The 21,010-nt window shown below is 32.9% G+C and overlaps 1 protein-coding gene across 2 annotated transcripts in view; it reads left to right on the forward strand.

Annotated features, from left to right (window-relative positions):
* The first annotated feature begins 10,955 nt into the window (after positions 1–10,955).
* LOC111047097 (serine/threonine-protein kinase SIK2) overlaps positions 10,956–21,010 on the forward strand; it is a 79,950-nt gene continuing 69,895 nt past the window's right edge. Inside the window, exon 1 of one of the 2 annotated variants that reach the window (XM_022332765.2) lies at positions 10,956–11,473. In XM_022332765.2, the coding sequence (XP_022188457.2) occupies positions 11,324–11,473 (150 nt within the window). In that variant the 5' untranslated portion in view covers positions 10,956–11,323. The remainder of the gene's footprint in view (positions 11,474–21,010) is intronic. The other variant, XM_039437861.1, reaches the window with a different exon arrangement.

Below are 21,010 nucleotides of genomic sequence, written 5' to 3' on the forward strand. Positions count from 1 at the left end.
GTTACATAAATTTCATTACACCCTGTATCATTATCAAAATTGTAAAAAACATCAGATCATCGCAACAAAAATAATTTCAATAATTTCAGACAATTTGTCTTCTATTCACAATCATTTCATAATACAATAGCCTATATCTGCATCTCATTATCATTTAGTATAACATTTCATTTATAGCATTTATAGCAAATTCATTTCACATTTATGATTTATCATTCAGGGATTTAAAATTATTTATGTGGACACATTTATAAATTTTCATTTTAATTTTTTGTTCAAATATTGTATAAAAAGCAAATTATTTAATATTATTAATCATCGTTTGTTGGATACTATAGTTTATTTCGACTTTTCAATGTTCTAAACACAAACTACATTTCATGACAAAACTTTACTATCAATCATTAAACAAGAAATCATTCAAAACATCAATAATAATTTGCTTCAAAGGCAATCAATATTCATAAGTAATCATCTGCATCTATGGCAATCAACATTATTAATCATTATTTTGCATCTATGGCAATCAACATAAGTAATCAACACAAAAAATATTATCTCATTACTGCCTCTCTAAGTCATAACCTCTGTTATTCCTTCTTAAGGCAATAATGGGTTTCCATCCCAAAAAACAATCACATACCAGCAAAATTCTAATCAACAAACCCCACTAAAAATTCTACATACACTCCAGCATCCATTTCAAACAATAATCAATCATATCAAAATTTATAGAACAGTTTTTTAAAATTTAGAAAAAGACATCAATTACAAAAACTTTAGAGAAATTTTAATCTTTAACTCATTTCAATTAATAATATGACAAGACGTTTTTATTTAATGAAAACATTATTATTCAAGTTAACTTTAATTTATATTGAACATCTCATATATATGGCGACACAATTCATTAATACTTTCAATTTTGAAGTTTTATTATTATAACAAAAGAATTTATAAATAAGATTAAATTTCAGTATGTTCTAAATTGAACCATTTATTTTTTAAATAATTTCAGAATTTGAAGACTGTATAATAAGTACAAACCATTTCAAGATTACAATACAAAGACAATCAAGATGAATAATGGGTAAATAAGTTCCCTAAAAAATACAAATAAGAGAAAAAGAAAAATTGAGTAAATAAATTTCCTAAATAATACAAGGAAGAGAAAGATTAATTAGAGCCTATCCTACATGTCAGTTCTAAACTTTCATAAGGAAGTATATTTAATAAAAATATACTGAAAATGAGAAAATGGGACATAATTTGCTCTGAAAAACCTAGTTACCTAATATAATACCTGACAAAAAATAAACATAATTAAAATATGTAATACATGATGAAAAAATATACAGCAAGCAAACAATTATTTACACTACAATAGATAGATTTTAGAAAAGTTAAGTTTTATCAACAATTTAAAGATTAGGAAAATAAGCCACTATTTTAACTTCCAAAATTATTAAAAAAAAAAAATACAAATTTAAATGACTATGGACAAGATTGGTTAAGATATGCATCATAGAAGACTTTTACTGAACATTACACAAAGACAGGAAAGAATCGAAATTTGAAAAGATTAAGGGCCAAGAAAAATAGGCTACAGGAAAGAAAAAAGACACAATTATGGACTCTTACCATACACTGCGTAGCGATTATGCTATTCTGAATCCCAGCATAACACAGGATTCTTAATCATAACATAGTGCTGGGGAATACCCTTTCATCATGTGATTCACAGTCATCATCTTGTAAGTAAGCAACTTGAAACTACCTTTGAATACTAACACATCAATGGTGACTTTGTGCTTTGTTTTCTTCAAGAACATGATTTTATTCATGGGTTCATTTGTTTCAACAAAGCCATTTTGCTTACAAAAGTCAGTCATGTTCACTAGATAATGCTTTGCATACACCTTCTCAATTTTCAGTTGAAAGTTGAATTCATCAACTTGATTCAAAGCAAGATTCATTTTGTTTACATTGTTCCTAACCTCTACAGAAACCTGTCTCATGTAAACATTCACTTTATTTACTGTTTTCCTAACTTTCAATTTGGCAATACTACTTTCTTTACTGTTGACTTTCAATAAAGACAACTCCCTACCTACTACATTACTCAATTCTACTATCTCACTATAGGATTTACTTTTTCAATAACATTAACTAGGCCTACATTATCTGAAACTTTAAATAATTGATCTTGTATCTCAACACTACTATCATCCTGCTTCAATTTGGCTTCATCTTCATGACTATCAATCAATGTCTCATGTGCATCTTTCAATAGAAGTTTTATACTAACCTGCTCTAGTCTAATGCTAGCAAATTCTTGCTTCATATCATCAAACCTAGCATTTTGATCTTGTTTCAAATTATCAATCTTAGCATTTTGCTCATCAAACCTTTGTGTTAAGAACGCTATAAGATTCAGATCATTTTTAATGTTTGCCATTTTGTAATATGCACTGATATCTATTCATTAAAACTTGACCACTCCAGAACTGACCTCCCATTCAGCAGTATACTATTCATAACCTATCAAGATATCTATCCTACCAATAATTTTTTATAACCATGGATATATTTTGTAGTTTGAGTCCCACACCAGGGCGTGCCATTTGGGACAATTTGGAGATTCAGTCCCACACCAGGGGTAACATTTGGGACATATTTATTTTGTAATTCGGTCCCACCACAGGGGTAACATTTGCCGTGCTACCAATTTCTCCTAAATAGGTTGGATAGCATTTCACAGCTATTAACCTACAGGAAGTTATCGGCTCCAAAGTGGTAGATTCTTGATAAACTATGAATGGATCTATCGCCTATGAATGAGAAATCCAGTTTCAGAGCAAACCAACTTATAATCTTCAGAAGAATTTTGGCAATATACAACACAAATCCACAATACAATACCTTACACACTTAAACATCCTAGCATCATTACAAGCTAAAATACTTATCCAGTTTATATAGTTGAAAACAATGGCTATAGGCTTGTATACACACAAAACAATTTTATACAAAATTAGAACACCATAAAACTGTTCAAAACTCAATTTAAAACATTATAAATTTCAATCAAACAGAAAAATATTCAGAGAGCACAAAACACTTTCCATAGCCAGCCACCATTTTTTTAGAGAAGAACAAGCACAAAGTACAGAGCAAAGACCACACCTCAAAATCAGTGTCAACGTTATGGACACGTCATTGATATTAAATTCTAAAAAAAATATAAATTACAAGTTTAGAATTTACATTTTATATTTGTTCTCAATAAAACTTTATTTCGAAACTGTTATTTTAAATTTATATATCCTCTATATTATAATTTTTTATTAATTCTGTTTCTCTGTTTCGGTGATACCATGGAATGCAACACAATTATTTACGATAAATTCTCAGTTAAAAAGTTGTCCGCATATCGATTACTCTGATATTTACTATCAAGTTTTATAGATCTCGAATTGAAGATTCGATTTTAATCGAGAAAAAATGTAATATTACAAATACCCCCCTCTTGACATAAAAAATTTTACTGTTTGAGAATTTAAAGAAAAAAAAATTACATTGAAACAAATGGAAATTGTTGAAATTAAATTTGAGAACAGTAACAATTTTTCTATAAAAACATTACATGTCAACTATAATTGAAAATTATTATAAAAATTCATCAATAGCATTTGTTATACGTTTCCGAACAATATTTCAAAGTATAGAATATCAAAATTACTTTTGATTTAGCTTCATAATTTAAGGAAAATATCTCAACGGAAAGTTTAATATATATAAAGAATAGTTTTTGAAATTGCACATGAATTTAATAGATAGAAAAATTCAATTTTTTATTGCATAAAAAAAATTTAGTATGTTGAACAAAAATTTTTTTTTAAATGAATTGATGAATTGTTACATTTAATTTTCACATAAAATTTCAATAAATCAAAAAATGTCATTTCTTTCACTATTGATGCAGTTGATTTTATCAATGCAAATTTTGGAAAACAGTCCGTTAAGGCACTCAGTATGAATTTCAGTTAAGTGTGACTCCAGTGTGATGACATCAGTGTTGGGCTGATCCGAATACTTGTAGTGTTGGGCTGATCTGGATGCACGTAGTGTTGGGCTGATACTTGTAGTCGACTGATGCATACCAAACTCGATACAGGTGACATCTCAGTTAGCATTGCCTCATGCTTGTAGTAGACGGCTGCATACCAAACTCGATACAGGTGACATCTCAGTTAGCATTGCCTCATGCTTGTAGTAGACGGCTGCATACCAAACTTGATACAGAGTCACATAAATTTTGTATCATATAATTATACAATGTACATTTCAGGCTTAAAATGACAATGTAATTCGTTTTTTGGAAAAGAGATAGACGCTGCATACAGGTTTAACTTAGGTGAGGATTAATTTAGGTAAGGTTTGGTTTTTGATATTTTCAGATTTCAAGGTTTAGAGTTCTGCATACAGGAATAATTTAGGAGAGGATTTTTTGAATCAATTCTTTCATGATACTGTGACTGTTATTCTGAATTCAAAGTTGTGAATGTGAACATGGGTGGCAATTACCTCCAGGTAATGTGATAGTGTTGAAGTTTGAGTTACATGGTCAGCAATAGGCATTGGCATTGTCATTGGCGTATGCTTTGGTGTGTCGGCATTGGCGTCGGCATTGTCGTAGGCATTGGCATCAACATTGGCGCAGACATTGGCATTGTCGCAGGCATCGGCATAGACATCAACATAGATATTGGCATTGGCATTGGTGTAGACATCAGAGCAGATATTGGCATAGACATTGGTGTAGTTATTGGTGTTGACATTGGCATAAGCATCAGCGTAGATATTGGCGTAGTTATTTGTGTAGATATTGGTGTTGGCATTGGCATCGACATTGGCGTAGTTATTGGCGTTGACATTGGCATAAGCATCAGCGTAGATATTGGCGTAGTTATTTGTGTAGATATTGGTGTTGGCATCGGCATAGACATCAACATAGATATTGGCATTGGCATTGGTGTAGACATCAGAGCAGATATTGGCATAGACATTGGTGTAGTTATTGGTGTTGACATTGGCATAAGCATCAGCGTAGATATTGGCGTAGTATTTGTGTAGATATGGTGTTGGCATTGGCATCAACATTGGCGTAGTTATTGGCATTGACATTGGCATAAGCATCAGCGTAGATATTGGCGTAGTTATTTGTGTAGATATTGGTGTTGGCATTGGCATCGACATTGGCGCAGGCATTGGCGTAGACATTGGTGTAGTTATTGGTGTAGATATGGTGTAGATATCGGCGTAGTTATTGGTGTAGATATTGGTGTAGATATTGGCGTAGATATCGGCGTAGTTATTGGTGTAGTTATTGGCATTGGCATTGGTGTAGTTATTGGCATTGACATCGGTGTAGTTATTGGCATTGACATTGGCATAAGCATCAGCGTAGATATTGGTGTAGTTATTTGTGTAGATATTGGTGTTGGCATTGGCATCAATATTGGCGCTGATAGTTAATTAATGAGTCACACTAGTTCGAAAATCACCCAAATGTTCTTAACACTCTTCATAGCGTTCACTTGTTGCTGATTTCGAGATTCACGTGATAATTATTTCGATGTTAATGTCCACGCTGTACCTGTTATCTTAAAATGCTTATAAACTAAAAAGAAAATTTTTATTAGGCTACCAATACATCTAATACACATGAAAATTATTTCTAAGTATATAATCAATATAAAAATGTAATAACAATATAATTTGTTAACATCTTATTATACAGTCAGCAATACATATATTGTGAAATTTGGAGACATCAATTACAAAATTTTAATAAAAAAAATTCATATTCATTTATTCACTGTTCAAATAACAAAATTTAATCCATTCTTCAAAATTTAGAACATAAACAAATACATGTTACATAAATTTCATTACACCCTGTATCATTATCAAAATTGTAAAAAACATCAGATCATCGCAACAAAAATAATTTCAATAATTTCAGACAATTTGTCTTCTATTCACAATCATTTCATAATACAATAGCCTATATCTGCATCTCATTATCATTTAGTATAACATTTCATTTATAGCATTTATAGCAAATTCATTTCACATTTATGATTTATCATTCAGGGATTTAAAATTATTTATGTGGACACATTTATAAATTTTCATTTTAATTTTTTGTTCAAATATTGTATAAAAAGCAAATTATTTAATATTATTAATCATCGTTTGTTGGATACTATAGTTTATTTCGACTTTTCAATGTTCTAAACACAAACTACATTTCATGACAAAACTTTACTATCAATCATTAAACAAGAAATCATTCAAAACATCAATAATAATTTGCTTCAAAGGCAATCAATATTCATAAGTAATCATCTGCATCTATGGCAATCAACATTATTAATCATTATTTTGCATCTATGGCAATCAACATAAGTAATCAACACAAAAAATATTATCTCATTACTGCCTCTCTAAGTCATAACCTCTGTTATTCCTTCTTAAGGCAATAATGGGTTTCCATCCCAAAAAACAATCACATACCAGCAAAATTCTAATCAACAAACCCCACTAAAAATTCTACATACACTCCAGCATCCATTTCAAACAATAATCAATCATATCAAAATTTATAGAACAGTTTTTTAAAATTTAGAAAAAGACATCAATTACAAAAACTTTAGAGAAATTTTAATCTTTAACTCATTTCAATTAATAATATGACAAGACGTTTTATTTAATGAAAACATTATTATTCAAGTTAACTTTAATTTATATTGAACATCTCATATATATGGCGACACAATTCATTAATACTTTCAAATTTTGAAGTTTTATTATTATAACAAAAGAATTTATAAATAAGATTAAATTTCAGTATGTTCTAAATTGAACCATTTATTTTTTAAATAATTTCAGAATTTGAAGACTGTATAATAAGTACAAACCATTTCAAGATTACAATACAAAGACGATCAAGATGAATAATGGGTAAATAAGTTCCCTAAAAAATACAAATAAGAGAAAAAGAAAAATTGAGTAAATAAATTTCCTAAATAATACAAGGAAGAGAAAGATTAATTAGAGCCTATCCTACATGTCAGTTCTAAACTTTCATAAGGAAGTATATTTAATAAAAATATACTGAAAATGAGAAAATGGGACATAATTTGCTCTGAAAAACCTAGTTACCTAATATAATACCTGACAAAAAATAGACATAATTAAAATATGTAATACATGATGAAAAATATACAGCAAGCAAACAATTATTTACACTACAATAGATAGATTTTAGAAAAGTTAAGTTTTATCAACAATTTAAAGATTAGGAAAATAAGCCACTATTTTAACTTCCAAAATTATTAAAAAAAAAAAAATACAAATTTAAATGACTATGGACAAGATTGGTTAAGATATGCATCATAGAAGACTTTTACTGAACATTACACAAAGACAGGAAAGAATCGAAATTTGAAAAGATTAAGGGCCAAGAAAAATAGGCTACAGGAAAGAAAAAAGACACAATTATGGACTCTTACCATACACTGCGTAGCGATTATGCTATTCTGAATCCCAGCATAACACAGGATTCTTAATCATAACATAGTGCTGGGGAATACCCTTTCATCATGTGATTCACAGTCATCATCTTGTAAGTAAGCAACTTGAAACTACCTTTGAATACTAACACATCAATGGTGACTTTGTGCTTTGTTTTCTTCAAGAACATGATTTTATTCATGGGTTCATTTGTTTCAACAAAGCCATTTTGCTTACAAAAGTCAGTCATGTTCACTAGATAATGCTTTGCATACACCTTCTCAATTTTCAGTTGAAAGTTGAATTCATCAACTTGATTCAAAGCAAGATTCATTTTGTTTACATTGTTCCTAACCTCTACAGAAACCTGTCTCATGTAAACATTCACTTTATTTACTGTTTTCCTAACTTTCAATTTGGCAATACTACTTTCTTTACTGTTGACTTTCAATAAAGACAACTCCCTACCTACTACATTACTCAATTCTACTATCTCACTATAGGATTTACTTTTTCAATAACATTAACTAGGCCTACATTATCTGAAACTTTAAATAATTGATCTTGTATCTCAACACTACTATCATCCTGCTTCAATTTGGCTTCATCTTCATGACTATCAATCAATGTCTCATGTGCATCTTTCAATAGAAGTTTTATACTAACCTGCTCTAGTCTAATGCTAGCAAATTCTTGCTTCATATCATCAAACCTAGCATTTTGATCTTGTTTCAAATTATCAATCTTAGCATTTTGCTCATCAAACCTTTGTGTTAAGAACGCTATAAGATTCAGATCATTTTTAATGTTTGCCATTTTGTAATATGCACTGATATCTATTCATTAAAACTTGACCACTCCAGAACTGACCTCCCATTCAGCAGTATACTATTCATAACCTATCAAGATATCTATCCTACCAATAATTTTTTATAACCATGGATATATTTTGTAGTTTGAGTCCCACACCAGGGCGTGCCATTTGGGACAATTTGGAGATTCAGTCCCACACCAGGGGTAACATTTGGGACATATTTATTTTGTAATTCGGTCCCACCACAGGGGTAACATTTGCCGTGCTACCAATTTCTCCTAAATAGGTTGGATAGCATTTCACAGCTATTAACCTACAGGAAGTTATCGGCTCCAAAGTGGTAGATTCTTGATAAACTATGAATGGATCTATCGCCTATGAATGAGAAATCCAGTTTTCAGAGCAAACCAACTTATAATCTTCAGAAGAATTTTGGCAATATACAACACAAATCCACAATACAATACCTTACACACTTAAACATCCTAGCATCATTACAAGCTAAAATACTTATCCAGTTTATATAGTTGAAAACAATGGCTATAGGCTTGTATACACACAAAACAATTTTATACAAAATTAGAACACCATAAAACTGTTCAAAACTCAATTTAAAACATTATAAATTTCAATCAAACAGAAAAATATTCAGAGAGCACAAAACACTTTCCATAGCCAGCCACCATTTTTTTAGAGAAGAACAAGCACAAAGTACAGAGCAAAGACCACACCTCAAAATCAGTGTCAACGTTATGGACACGTCATTGATATTAAATTCCAAAAAAATATAAATTACAAGTTTAGAATTTACATTTTATATTTGTTCTCAATAAAACTTTATTTCGAAACTGTTATTTTAAATTTATATATCCTCTATATTATAATTTTTTATTAATTCTGTTTCTCTGTTACGGTGATACCATGGAATGCAACACAATTATTTACGATAAATTCTCAGTTAAAAAGTTGTCCGCATATCGATTACTCTGATATTTACTATCAAGTTTTATAGATCTCGAATTGAAGATTCGATTTTAATCGAGAAAAAATGTAATATTACAAGATATTGAATCGCATGCGTCATGGCATGCGATTTATAGTCAACTCGACAGCTGATTTATGAAAAATAAATCCGACTATAATTCTATAGTCAGACTATAATTGTATAATTCCATAGTCTGATTTTTAATCTAATATTGGCGTATGAAGGAGGCTCCTTTTTCCTTTTATATTATCCTTGAAATGCAAAATTTCCAAAAACCTTGTATGTACGTCGACACGCAAAAAAAGGAACATACAATTGTCAAATTTCATAATAATCTATTACCGTGTTTCGCCGTAAATGAGCAACATATAAACATTCAAACATTTTAACATTTAAACATTAAGAGAAATGCCATACCGTCGACTTGAATCCTAGACCTCACTTCGCTCGGTCAAATACGTCATAGGTCTAAGGCCTAAACTATAGTGAGGTTCACGTTATAATGACAGTGGATAAAGATAGAAGAATAGCGATGCCGATTCTCTGCATTAATTAATCATATTTCTACACTGTTAAAAACATAATTGGCACCGCTGTGGACCTAGAAAAGGATAGTACCACCGGCTTTGTTAAATGATAGACAAGGATAGCAAAACCAAAGTTGATAAAATACTGTCATTATAACTTGGACCTTACTATAGTCTGTTATTTGCTGAACAGCTCTCCACTCTCACAAATGTGTGAGGGTGCAAGATGCACCCACTGCCGACCTGCCTTTTCGACTACTGATTACCCTGATAAGGAGATTAATTGAAAACATGGACAATGGCCCGATCCTTGGAAGGTGGTGAAAGGTGAAGACATCTGAAAATTAAGTAAGGCATGCATAGACTACTAGAATAAATAAATTAAGCGATTCCTATGTTTTTACTGATGAGGCACCGTCTTTGAAGCTAATAAAACTTTTCACATATGAGAATATTAGCAATTAGGCTAGGTACTAACTACCTACTAATTTAGATAGGTACAATCAATTAGGCAACTAAGTAGTTAATTCAGACAATTAGGCTACTAGGCTTAGCTTATTATGCAGATCGTGATTGATGGGTACGGTAGTAGCAGAGATGAAAGAAATATTCAACAAATAAAGAAATAATAATATAGTTTTCTTCACTCTATAGTAGTGAAAGTGTATCCAATAGGATAAAATGGGATTCAAGAAGTGGTTACAACTGTGATCAATATTGGTTTCTCATTGGCTCATTGCATATAATTCCTAACTCCTGATGAATGTTTTCATTTAATTCCATGTCATAATAATATAAAAACAAAAACTGAAATAAATAGTATTTAATACCTAAACTTACATGCTAGGCTACATCGTACACTTATGTATACTCTTTGGTGAGATGTGTGATGCGGCACGCGTTGCTCTCTTGTTCACTACACTACATACCACGCGGTTTGCGCTTGTTTACCATGTGACGTCAATAGCTGCGGGGAACTTGCGCTGCGGTGAGGGAAATTGAGGTTGGCAAGACTGGATGCCGGGTCGGCCGGGTTGCGTTGTCGTTCTGTCAAACTAGGAAACTAGTGAGAATCGAGAGCTGACGCGCGTTTGGTGCGCTTTTCGCGTTTTTCAGTTTTTGCCCACTGCTTTTTTTCAGTTTACACATTTTTTTATACCCCCACCTGTCGTTAACGGCTCATCGCTCGTCTCAAGCCGATCGGAACGTTAAGGGTAGAAATAACTAAACGACAATAATATTCAGTGTTGATGTTTGGGCGCTATATAGGTTAGGTTGCCGCATGCTTTTTTAGTAGTATTAAATAATGTGCTGACAGTATGAGAAGAATTGCCAGGTCGTTGTTTGTTGTTGTTCTTTACCTTTGAATAACCACCACCCCGTGCTTTGAATTCCACCCGGTTCGGATATGTGAGAATGGTGAAAATGAGCGAACCAGCGAGGACCATGACTCCTCAGCAGCAGAACACTGCCATCAGGGTTGGCTTCTACGATGTGCTCAGGACAATTGGCAAGGGCAACTTTGCAGTTGTCAAATTGGCCAGGCACCGCATCACCAAATCTGAGGTATGATCAGTTTGCACTTAATACACTAATCGTAACTAATTATTGCATCAGTATATTAGCATTGAAATGTCCTATTTGAAATTTTTCCAGTTTTCTTGAATATGCCTCCACACTTAGTTACTTAAATGTTCTTTAATGATAATTAAGAGATCCTTTAGCAAAAGAGAGATGCTCTTACATACACTTCTAATCGTAAAAAAAAAAGTTTCCCGGTGGTTCGGAACCCACCTAAAACTGTAGGTCCTTTAATATCTCATTATCATCCGTCTCATTACTTACGCACATTCCGTGACCTAATTGTGGCATCACCCTCAGAAAAAAACCACTAAAAATGAAATGAAGTGGTTGTATTGCACCTTACATCAAGAGTAGTGTGTATGACCCTTTTCCCTATATCACAGTAATTCTAAATTCCTACTAAGCTGGACCAGAGTATCAGATGTTTGAGAGCGAAAGTGATGAGGAGAATCAAGCATGTCAAATATTTCAATCAGTTCGTTGTAAGATGACTCGTGCAATTCGTGCAATTGTTGTCTATGTAGTCCATGTGACGATGTGACATGCGTAGGTAGCTCCATGCCTCCAGGTCACCAATTCCCAATGCAGTTGCTGTCATATGCCATATTTTTTTCTTATGGTTACATGAATCATGAATGGTGAGATGTATTATATATTTATCATTATATTATATATTATGCAATTGATATTCTGTATTGAAATAAGTGGAGACGTTGAAACATGTGAATGAGATCCATCATTATGAAGTTACTTTGTCATGATGTCTTGAAGAATCAAGGTTTGAACCTGTAACAGGGCTTATGAAACTTACTTAGGTGTCAGCAGTATACTATTGCCGAGTTGTAACTGGCAGAGAATTGACTCATCCAGAACTTCAGAACTGTTTTTCATAAATCTTTATTATTCATCGCCATCTTCATCAGGACTGTTCATTTTCATTCGTGTGTAAAAACTCGAAATTCCATGAAGAGGCAGGCCTCGCTAAAAAATTCCGTACAGAGGTCGCTGGATTATTGAACTGTTGATGACAAGCAAGTGTTTATCAATTCAATCAGACGAGGAACAAATCTGAAATTGAAAAGTATTTTTCAATAGAACATACACGTTTCATTCTGTTCATGAGAACTTTTCCTCGAGTTAGTTCATCTTGAATTGGCTGAGGTTCGAATTTGAATTGATAGTAGAATGATTAGACCAACAGCTGGCAATTCGAACGTTGAGATATCACTAATATTAATAAAGGACGCTTGGAATAAACTTGAGAGACAAGATTCAATATAATGAATATTATGCAATTCACAATCTTCTTCAAGTAAACTAGTGTCATTTTTTTAGGTCTAAATAGTTTGAAGGCGATCGTTTGAATCTTTTTATGATGATGATACCTAAGTTGAAGATATCATGATGATGTCAATCATTTTGATGATAAAAACATCTATTTACAACATGCCAGAATCTTTGCCTCGACTTGAATCACTACGATCATTGTTGTTTTTTCGATTTAGAAAAAATCTTGACTAGGTACTTGACATCCTTTAGAATGATATGAACTGTCTTTGTCAAGTGAGACTGATATCTTATCAAGATAAGTCCGGATTTCAAGTACCAAAATAATGAACGTCATTGTGCAATAGAAGTTAACATTAACTTCGTTGACGTCAACCAGTGTAATAGGAAGAGAGAGACTCCAATTGGGATGAGAAACGTGTGTGAGAGAAAGAGGGACAACATTTTACTCCAGTGTCTTCCGACTGGCATTTGAACAATGATAAAATCAATGCTCTGCTATTTATGAGGCAATGCATCACCAATCTATTACACGCATTTTAGATTATCTACAATGCGACTGTAGATGTTGGTGGGTGAAACAACCCTGATTATACAGTATGCAGTACACAAGTGTACTAGTGAACAAATGAGACAATAAATTGTTTTATTGCCCTCGGTGGTAGCTAATTGGTACAACATCAACAACTTCATTCTAATCAGCATTTATGATATCAAATTCATTTAATCCATCTATTATATTAATGTGAGATTTTCTCTTCACGTATTAACAAGTGCTGCTCCATTATAATATTCAAATGATGTACTTATAATTTTTGTTATAATTATTTATTAATTCTCTTGGACGTTTCCATTTTCTATCATCTTGTAATAAATTTAGATGAATCATTCTATGATTCAATAGTTATTCTGTTATTCTATATTATTGACTTTTCTAGAAAGTAGATATATACTCATGTATGGAATTTGAAATATTGAAATAGCTTAATGCTCAAATCAGTTTTGGAAATCTCAAAAGGAAAATAAGCTTCGTGGAATGAATATACACGAGGGTACAGAGTGTCTCTCACGGAAGGTGTAACAGCCGAAGATCATAGATTCTACATCAAATTTGCAACGAAAAATGTCTAGTAAAATTTTCTTATTATATCATCTTAGTTTACGAGGTATGTTGATTTTTCGATATTTTTGAAAAACGTCAATAACTAGAAAGCTATTGGTCTCATTCTAAGGATATGGTTGGGAAGATGAATAAATTTCCAATGAGATTCTTATAATTTATTCCTTCATTTGACGTTTTTGAACTTTTTATGAGCGCTCAAGTTGGAAAAAGTTCATTCGTCGAGCTCAAAGCCAAATCTCAAACAGTTTGAACACTCATAAAAAGTTCAAAAACGTCAGTGACAAATTAAATGAATCTTATTGGAACTGTATCCTTAGAATTAGATTACTACTATCAAGTTTTCCAGTTATTGATGTTTTCAAAAATATCAAAGAAAACTAAGTTTGATAAAAGTTGATTTTACTGGAAAATTTTTGTTGCAAATTTAATGTTGAATCTGTGGTATTTGTCTGTTACATCTTCCGTGGTATACTCTGTGTACTTTATGAATTGAATATTTAAATTGAAACATTTTTTATTTGTATAGTGAGCAAACTTCTTCGGATTCTGCCGTGTGCTCTCATATTGTAAGATGCGACTTTTAAAAAATCATCGGATTTCACAATTTACACTTAGGAAAAAGTACTCTGAAAACAATAATTATATACACACATATACAGTAGTCCGATCGTAGTTTCAAATAATTATGTTGCCGCCAATCGTCATTATGTTATTTCTCTAAATTATTATCGTTTAAGAATGAGGCTCCCAGTTCAATGAGCAAGGAAAGTTGTGTGAGTGTACCACACCAGATTTTTGTAAGATGCGATTGAATATCTCTAATCAGTATTACTCGTGCTCTCATAGATCAATTTTCAGTTTTGGATATGTTCATTGTAAAATTGTATCAATCTATTGTGAAATAGTATAAGAATGGCTCAAGTATCCTTCGCGAATCCAAACAGCCGTCAATGAATAGATAACATAGCTGAAATGCATGCTAAGTAGCACTTTCTCTGCTATTTTCCACAGAATTGATTGTACAACAATGTGATAGATTTCGGCCTCCACGTAACACAGATTATCACTGAGCCATTTCTATTGTAACATGTTTTGTTATCAAATTATTCAACATCAGTCTGTTGAAAGTAACGCCTACAATAGAGCAATATCATTGCACCGCAGCATGAGCTCTACTAGTTTATTTTCAATAGAGATTGATCTGTTCAGTTCAGGCTTTTAGTTGTATAATTATAGCATAACTGTTATGTAATTAATATTATGAACCGAAATCTATCATTGTTTTCAAACATGTATTCAATTCAGTTTTGATTCAGGATTTGGATATTGCGAAACTATTATTATAAATATTGAACTGTTGGAGCTCCATATTTAATAAACATTAGTTTCTGTACAGTTCCGCATATCAATTCATCAACTGAGTCCTAGTAACCTGCAATGGTAGAGAGTACGTGAACGTCAAGTGTACAGTAGCTGCAAGTAGTACGCAAAGAACACTCATGCCCAACCTTATTTTTCAATGGGTTATTCTAATAAACCCTCGCCTTATGATTAAAATCTAGTAATACGTCAAGGAGTTTCATTGATACCTAGTTGAAGCTTATTAGTAGCCTACCCATGTTAGGCTACTTGGGTATATCAGGATCACTAACATTCAACTGGCCAAAATCCTATACTCTGTACAAAATTACTTTGGACTTGGGAGGGACATGCGCAGCAGAGAAGGCAAACAGAGGTAGAGATACAATGGCGGCGAAGTAGCCATTCTGAATCGGCCAGCATTCTCTAATTTCCGGTGAGTATTCAAGCGCTTATGTTAAACTTACGGAGTTTCCTTGCTGGAAGCATTCAGTCGACTGACTCTAATAGACAAATTGGCAGCTGCGCTTCTACCCATGACTATCCATCACTGTAATTGGCTGATCTCCCCCCATTTCTCTGCGCCGCATATTCCTCCAAGTCAGAAGTAATTTTGTACGGAGTATAGATACATTTTATCAGGGTCAACCCAATAGAACCCTAAATATTCAACAATCATGACCGAAAAAGTATTGATTCAAGCCAAGAAACTATTTAAATTGAAACATTTTTTATTTGTATAGTGAGCAAACTTCTTCGGATTCTGCCGTGTGCTCTCATATTGTAAGATGCGACTTTTAAAAAATCATCGGATTTCACAATTTACACTTAGGAAAAAGTACTCTGAAAACAATAATTATATACACACATATACAGTAGTCCGATCGTAGTTTCAAATAATTATGTTGCCGCCAATCGTCATTATGTTATTTCTCTAAATTATTATCGTTTAAGAATGAGGCTCCCAGTTCAATGAGCAAGGAAAGTTGTGTGAGTGTACCACACCAGATTTTGTAAGATGCGATTGAATATCTCTAATCAGTATTACTCGTGCTCTCATAGATCAATTTTCAGTTTTGGATATGTTCATTGTAAAATTGTATCAATCTATTGTGAAATAGTATAAGAATGGCTCAAGTATCCTTCGCGAATCCAAACAGCCGTCAATGAATAGATAACATAGCTGAAATGCATGCTAAGTAGCACTTCTCTGCTATTTTCCACAGAATTGATTGTACAACAATGTGATAGATTTCGGCCTCCACGTAACACAGATTATCACTGAGCCATTTCTATTGTAACATGTTTTGTTATCAAATTATTCAACATCAGTCTGTTGAAAGTAACGCCTACAATAGAGCAATATCATTGCACCGCAGCATGAGCTCTACTAGTTTATTTTCAATAGAGATTGATCTGTTCAGTTCAGGCTTTTAGTTGTATAATTATAGCATAACTGTTATGTAATTAATATTATGAACCGAAATCTATCATTGTTTTCAAACATGTATTCAATTCAGTTTTGATTCAGGATTTGGATATTGCGAAACTATTATTATAAATATTGAACTGTTGGAGCTCCATATTTAATAAACATTAGTTTCTGTACAGTTCCGCATATCAATTCATCAACTGAGTCCTAGTAACCTGCAATGGTAGAGAGTACGTGAACGTCAAGTGTACAGTAGCTGCAAGTAGTACGCAAAGAACACTCATGCCCAACCTTATTTTTCAATGGGTTATTCTAATAAACCCTCGCCTTATGATTAAAATCTAGTAATACGTCAAGGAGTTTCATTGATACCTAGTTGAAGCTTATTAGTAGCCTACCCATGTTAGGCTACTTGGGTATATCAGGATCACTAACATTCAACTGGCCAAAATCCTATACTCTGTACAAAATTACTTTGGACTTGGGAGGGACATGCGCAGCAGAGAAGGCAAACAGAGGTAGAGATACAATGGCGGCGAAGTAGCCATTCTGAATCGGCCAGCATTCTCTAATTTCCGGTGAGTATTCAAGCGCTTATGTTAAACTTACGGAGTTTCCTTGCTGGAAGCATTCAGTCGACTGACTCTAATAGACAAATTGGCAGCTGCGCTTCTACCCATGACTATCCATCACTGTAATTGGCTGATCTCCCCCCATTTCTCTGCGCCGCATATTCCTCCAAGTCAGAAGTAATTTTGTACGGAGTATAGATACATTTTATCAGGGTCAACCCAATAGAACCCTAAATATTCAACAATCATGACCGAAAAAGTATTGATTCAAGCCAAGAAACTATTCAAAAACAAAAATATTTTTGCTCTAGAATTTGCGAATCTATCATGCATTTTGTGCTGTTCTAGCTTGAGAAGCGTGTGTAAAAAACTGTGACTATTGATAGAGGTCCATTCTTCATGATGTTGAGACAGAAGAGAGTTCAAGAACTGCGATAACCTCTAAGATTACGCAACCCCACTGTGATTTCACCAAGGCTGTCTTTTCTGGCGTCTGACAAATACCTAAATTCCATATTTTTTCATAATTATTATTTGTAGGTGTTTCGTGTTTGAAACTCCTAGTATAGCATGTTTCTTTACAGACATCAGAAGCTATATTCATGATAGTATCCCAACTGGTGATTGGAGTGTAACAAATTTGATTGTGAAAAAAAATATTATGCAAAACTGGCATGATTTATTCATTTTTGACGATTCATCTAGGCTATCATTTTTGATAAGAATCGAGACTGCCTCATTCTGCTTAAAATATTGAGATGGCGATGATTCGTACTGAAATTTTTCTAAGATTTCAAGAAAATCTTTGTTTTGCCATTTCTGTAGTTTAAGTCTATCGTCCAGAAATCTTTTCCCATAGATTATATTATGATGTATCAGGGAGAGAACAGTATTTACGGTACTTCGCTAAAAATGATGATTAAAATGTCTTATCAATTCGCTTTTCCAAACTGATGTAACCATTCTCTCATGCAATAAGCCGATTATATTCCAACTTGATGAATCCAGTTCACCTCACTTTTCAGACATGTTTTTCTCTACTTCCAATGAAGTTTTTAATTAAAAATACGCTGGCGTTATCAATTCAGTATTGTGATATGAAGAAAAAAATGTGTTGTCTTATGAGCAATCACCACTTACGGAAGATTTTTGAACTCTCAAACTCACAAAATAATATGCAGGTTAACAGCCAAAGCCAATCGATAGATAAATTTACATTCCCGAAATTTCTACTCCTAATCATTATACTCCTGATTATACTAAAATTATAACCAGTTGAGGTATTTGCAATCCTTGATTTGATCTTTTTCCATTAAAGTCTAAAATTGAAGAACTGTTTAAGACTCAAATTCTTCGGAAAGTCTAGCACCAAATTACCTTTATCAGGATCTACTCCAAGTTTCAAGAGATGGATTATTTCTAGAAATCTGCGATATGAATTGGATAAAAAATGAAATAGATGAATAAATAAATTGTAGTAAAATGTAATTTAGAAACAAGTTTCAAGCATACACTATGTATTGCAAGGAATTTATAGTAAATACTGTTGTAGAGTCTCTATTTTATTTTTGTTTCGTTTGGTATGGCGTGTAATTCCTAGTGATTCTGATAATGTAAAAAGAGCAAATTCCTTCTTCAAGTGAAGTTTAAGGTCTTAGAAATAGTTATTTTAGATATCGTGGAGATCAGAAGCTCCAAAATGTCAGCTTCATACTCTCCAATCTTCAAAACTTCTCAATCCATTGAGCTCAAAAATGATCGGATTATAAGGCAAGTGAAAGTCTTGAAGAATAGAAGTTCTAGCGCTTTGTAAATTTTAACATTCTTTGAAACACCCGGTTAACTTCTGAAGACGAACACAAAGAGGATGAGGTGGCAACAAAAAGGTTCAGGTTCACCGTCCCAAGTATTGATAAAAGACAGGCAGTGAGACTGAAGAGTCAAAGCGCAGTAAATTTTCATTTCCAGCAAAAAGTGCGAGACCGTTTCAACATTTCAGTGAGGAGAATAGTGGATGCAAGTTGTGGCGAAGTTTAATTAAATTCTTCTCAGTTTTCAAAAGCGTTCTTCTTTGAAACGAGTCCCAGCCCCAGACCTGCAGTTGCTATTTTCCTTCAATTACAACGTCACTTCTTTTGCCCTTTTAGTACAATGTTCACACAATATCTGACAAAAAATCATGACTCAATTACGCCAATACTGAACACCTGTTGAACTTTTCATAGTATCTTGTGCTCGTATTTGGCGAGCTGCTAATTTGTGAATTCTCACTTGTCTCGTTCTTTATATCAAGTAATAAATTTACTACCCAACCAACATCATAGTACATCGTAGCTCATTTATAAAAAGGAAACACGGTGAGGGAGAATTGATCATTTTAAATTTACAATGTAAATTGAATTTTGTATTCTTTTTGTAATTATTAGTCATCCATATAATTACAAATCATATTATTGATTGGGAGTGAACAACAGGCTACACTCAAAACTATTATTCTCAAAAATATCATGGTACTTATCACAAGAATTCGTTTTTAAGGTGATGATTATGTATGTATCAAGAATCGTTCACATTTTGCATTGCTATTGCTATGTGTCTCTAGAATTTCGAAATTCATCATATATTTCTAATTTGATAAACCAGTCAAATATCAGACATCTTCACATATGGGGATGCTTTACTTCATTTTTTTGTTGAAATTGGAATGTTGAAAGTAAATTCAATAAGTTTCTATCTTTATACTTCTCGTATTCAATAATATAATTCTATAGTCTTATCGGATAGTTACGTTAAACTGTCGTCTCGACTGATATACCAAAGATATATATATATATATAATATAATACCAGTCGAAAGGCTCATGCACGTCTTAAATTTAGGCGAGGTGGAACCTCCGTCAGGAACTCCTCACCAATAAAAGCCATACGAATATTATATGATTCTATAAGTTTTCTAGACATGTATTTGAATTTTTTGATCGGACTTTCATATCATCATCACTCCATCTCGCACACTTCGAAGCTCTACTCTCACTTGGGTATAATGCAAAAATCCAACTTCTCTCAGACAAATTTTCTATCATGAAATATTGGGAATATATTACCGCGGATTCGTCTCGAGTTCTGTTGAATTGCACGCTCCAGAAAAGTCGTCGAACTGATATTGAACATAACTTTTGGAGAAGATTGAAATGACTGCGCTGCCACCGACTGCTATGGGGACGGACCAGTCGATAATAAATTCTTTGACGCATCTGGAGGCTACAAAGCTCCGTAGCGGCTGACTGCACGTGATCCGAATCACAACTGTGTTGTCACATTCACCACTACTGTCAGCACTTCTTATCAATGCTTCTCATTCAACTAACGCTGATCGATAAAAGTGAATCTCAACTCAAAACTGAACAATGAACGCGCTCCTCAACTGTCTATATCTTCATATTATTTCTATATATGAGTGTGGGAAAGGTCACAATTTAGTTGCAGTGCTGTGGCTCAGAACAAACAGTCTATGAGATAAATCTTCAGTCCAATATTGTCGGGTGTATGAAACCTAAATAAAACGTAGTTTTCTATACAGGGTTGGAAACTATACAATTGAAGTAGAAGGTAATAATGTGTAGAATATTGAAAAGGGATAAATGTCAGATTTTTAGACTGGAATGATGGATGGAAACTCAATAATGAATGCTTACTGTGTAAGTGATGCAGTATTGTGAATTGGATGTGATGTTGAAAAGGCGCCTA

The sequence above is a fragment of the Nilaparvata lugens genome, chromosome 11 (genome assembly GCF_014356525.2).
Source record: "Nilaparvata lugens isolate BPH chromosome 11, ASM1435652v1, whole genome shotgun sequence".
Taxonomy (NCBI): Eukaryota; Metazoa; Arthropoda; class Insecta; order Hemiptera; family Delphacidae; genus Nilaparvata; species Nilaparvata lugens.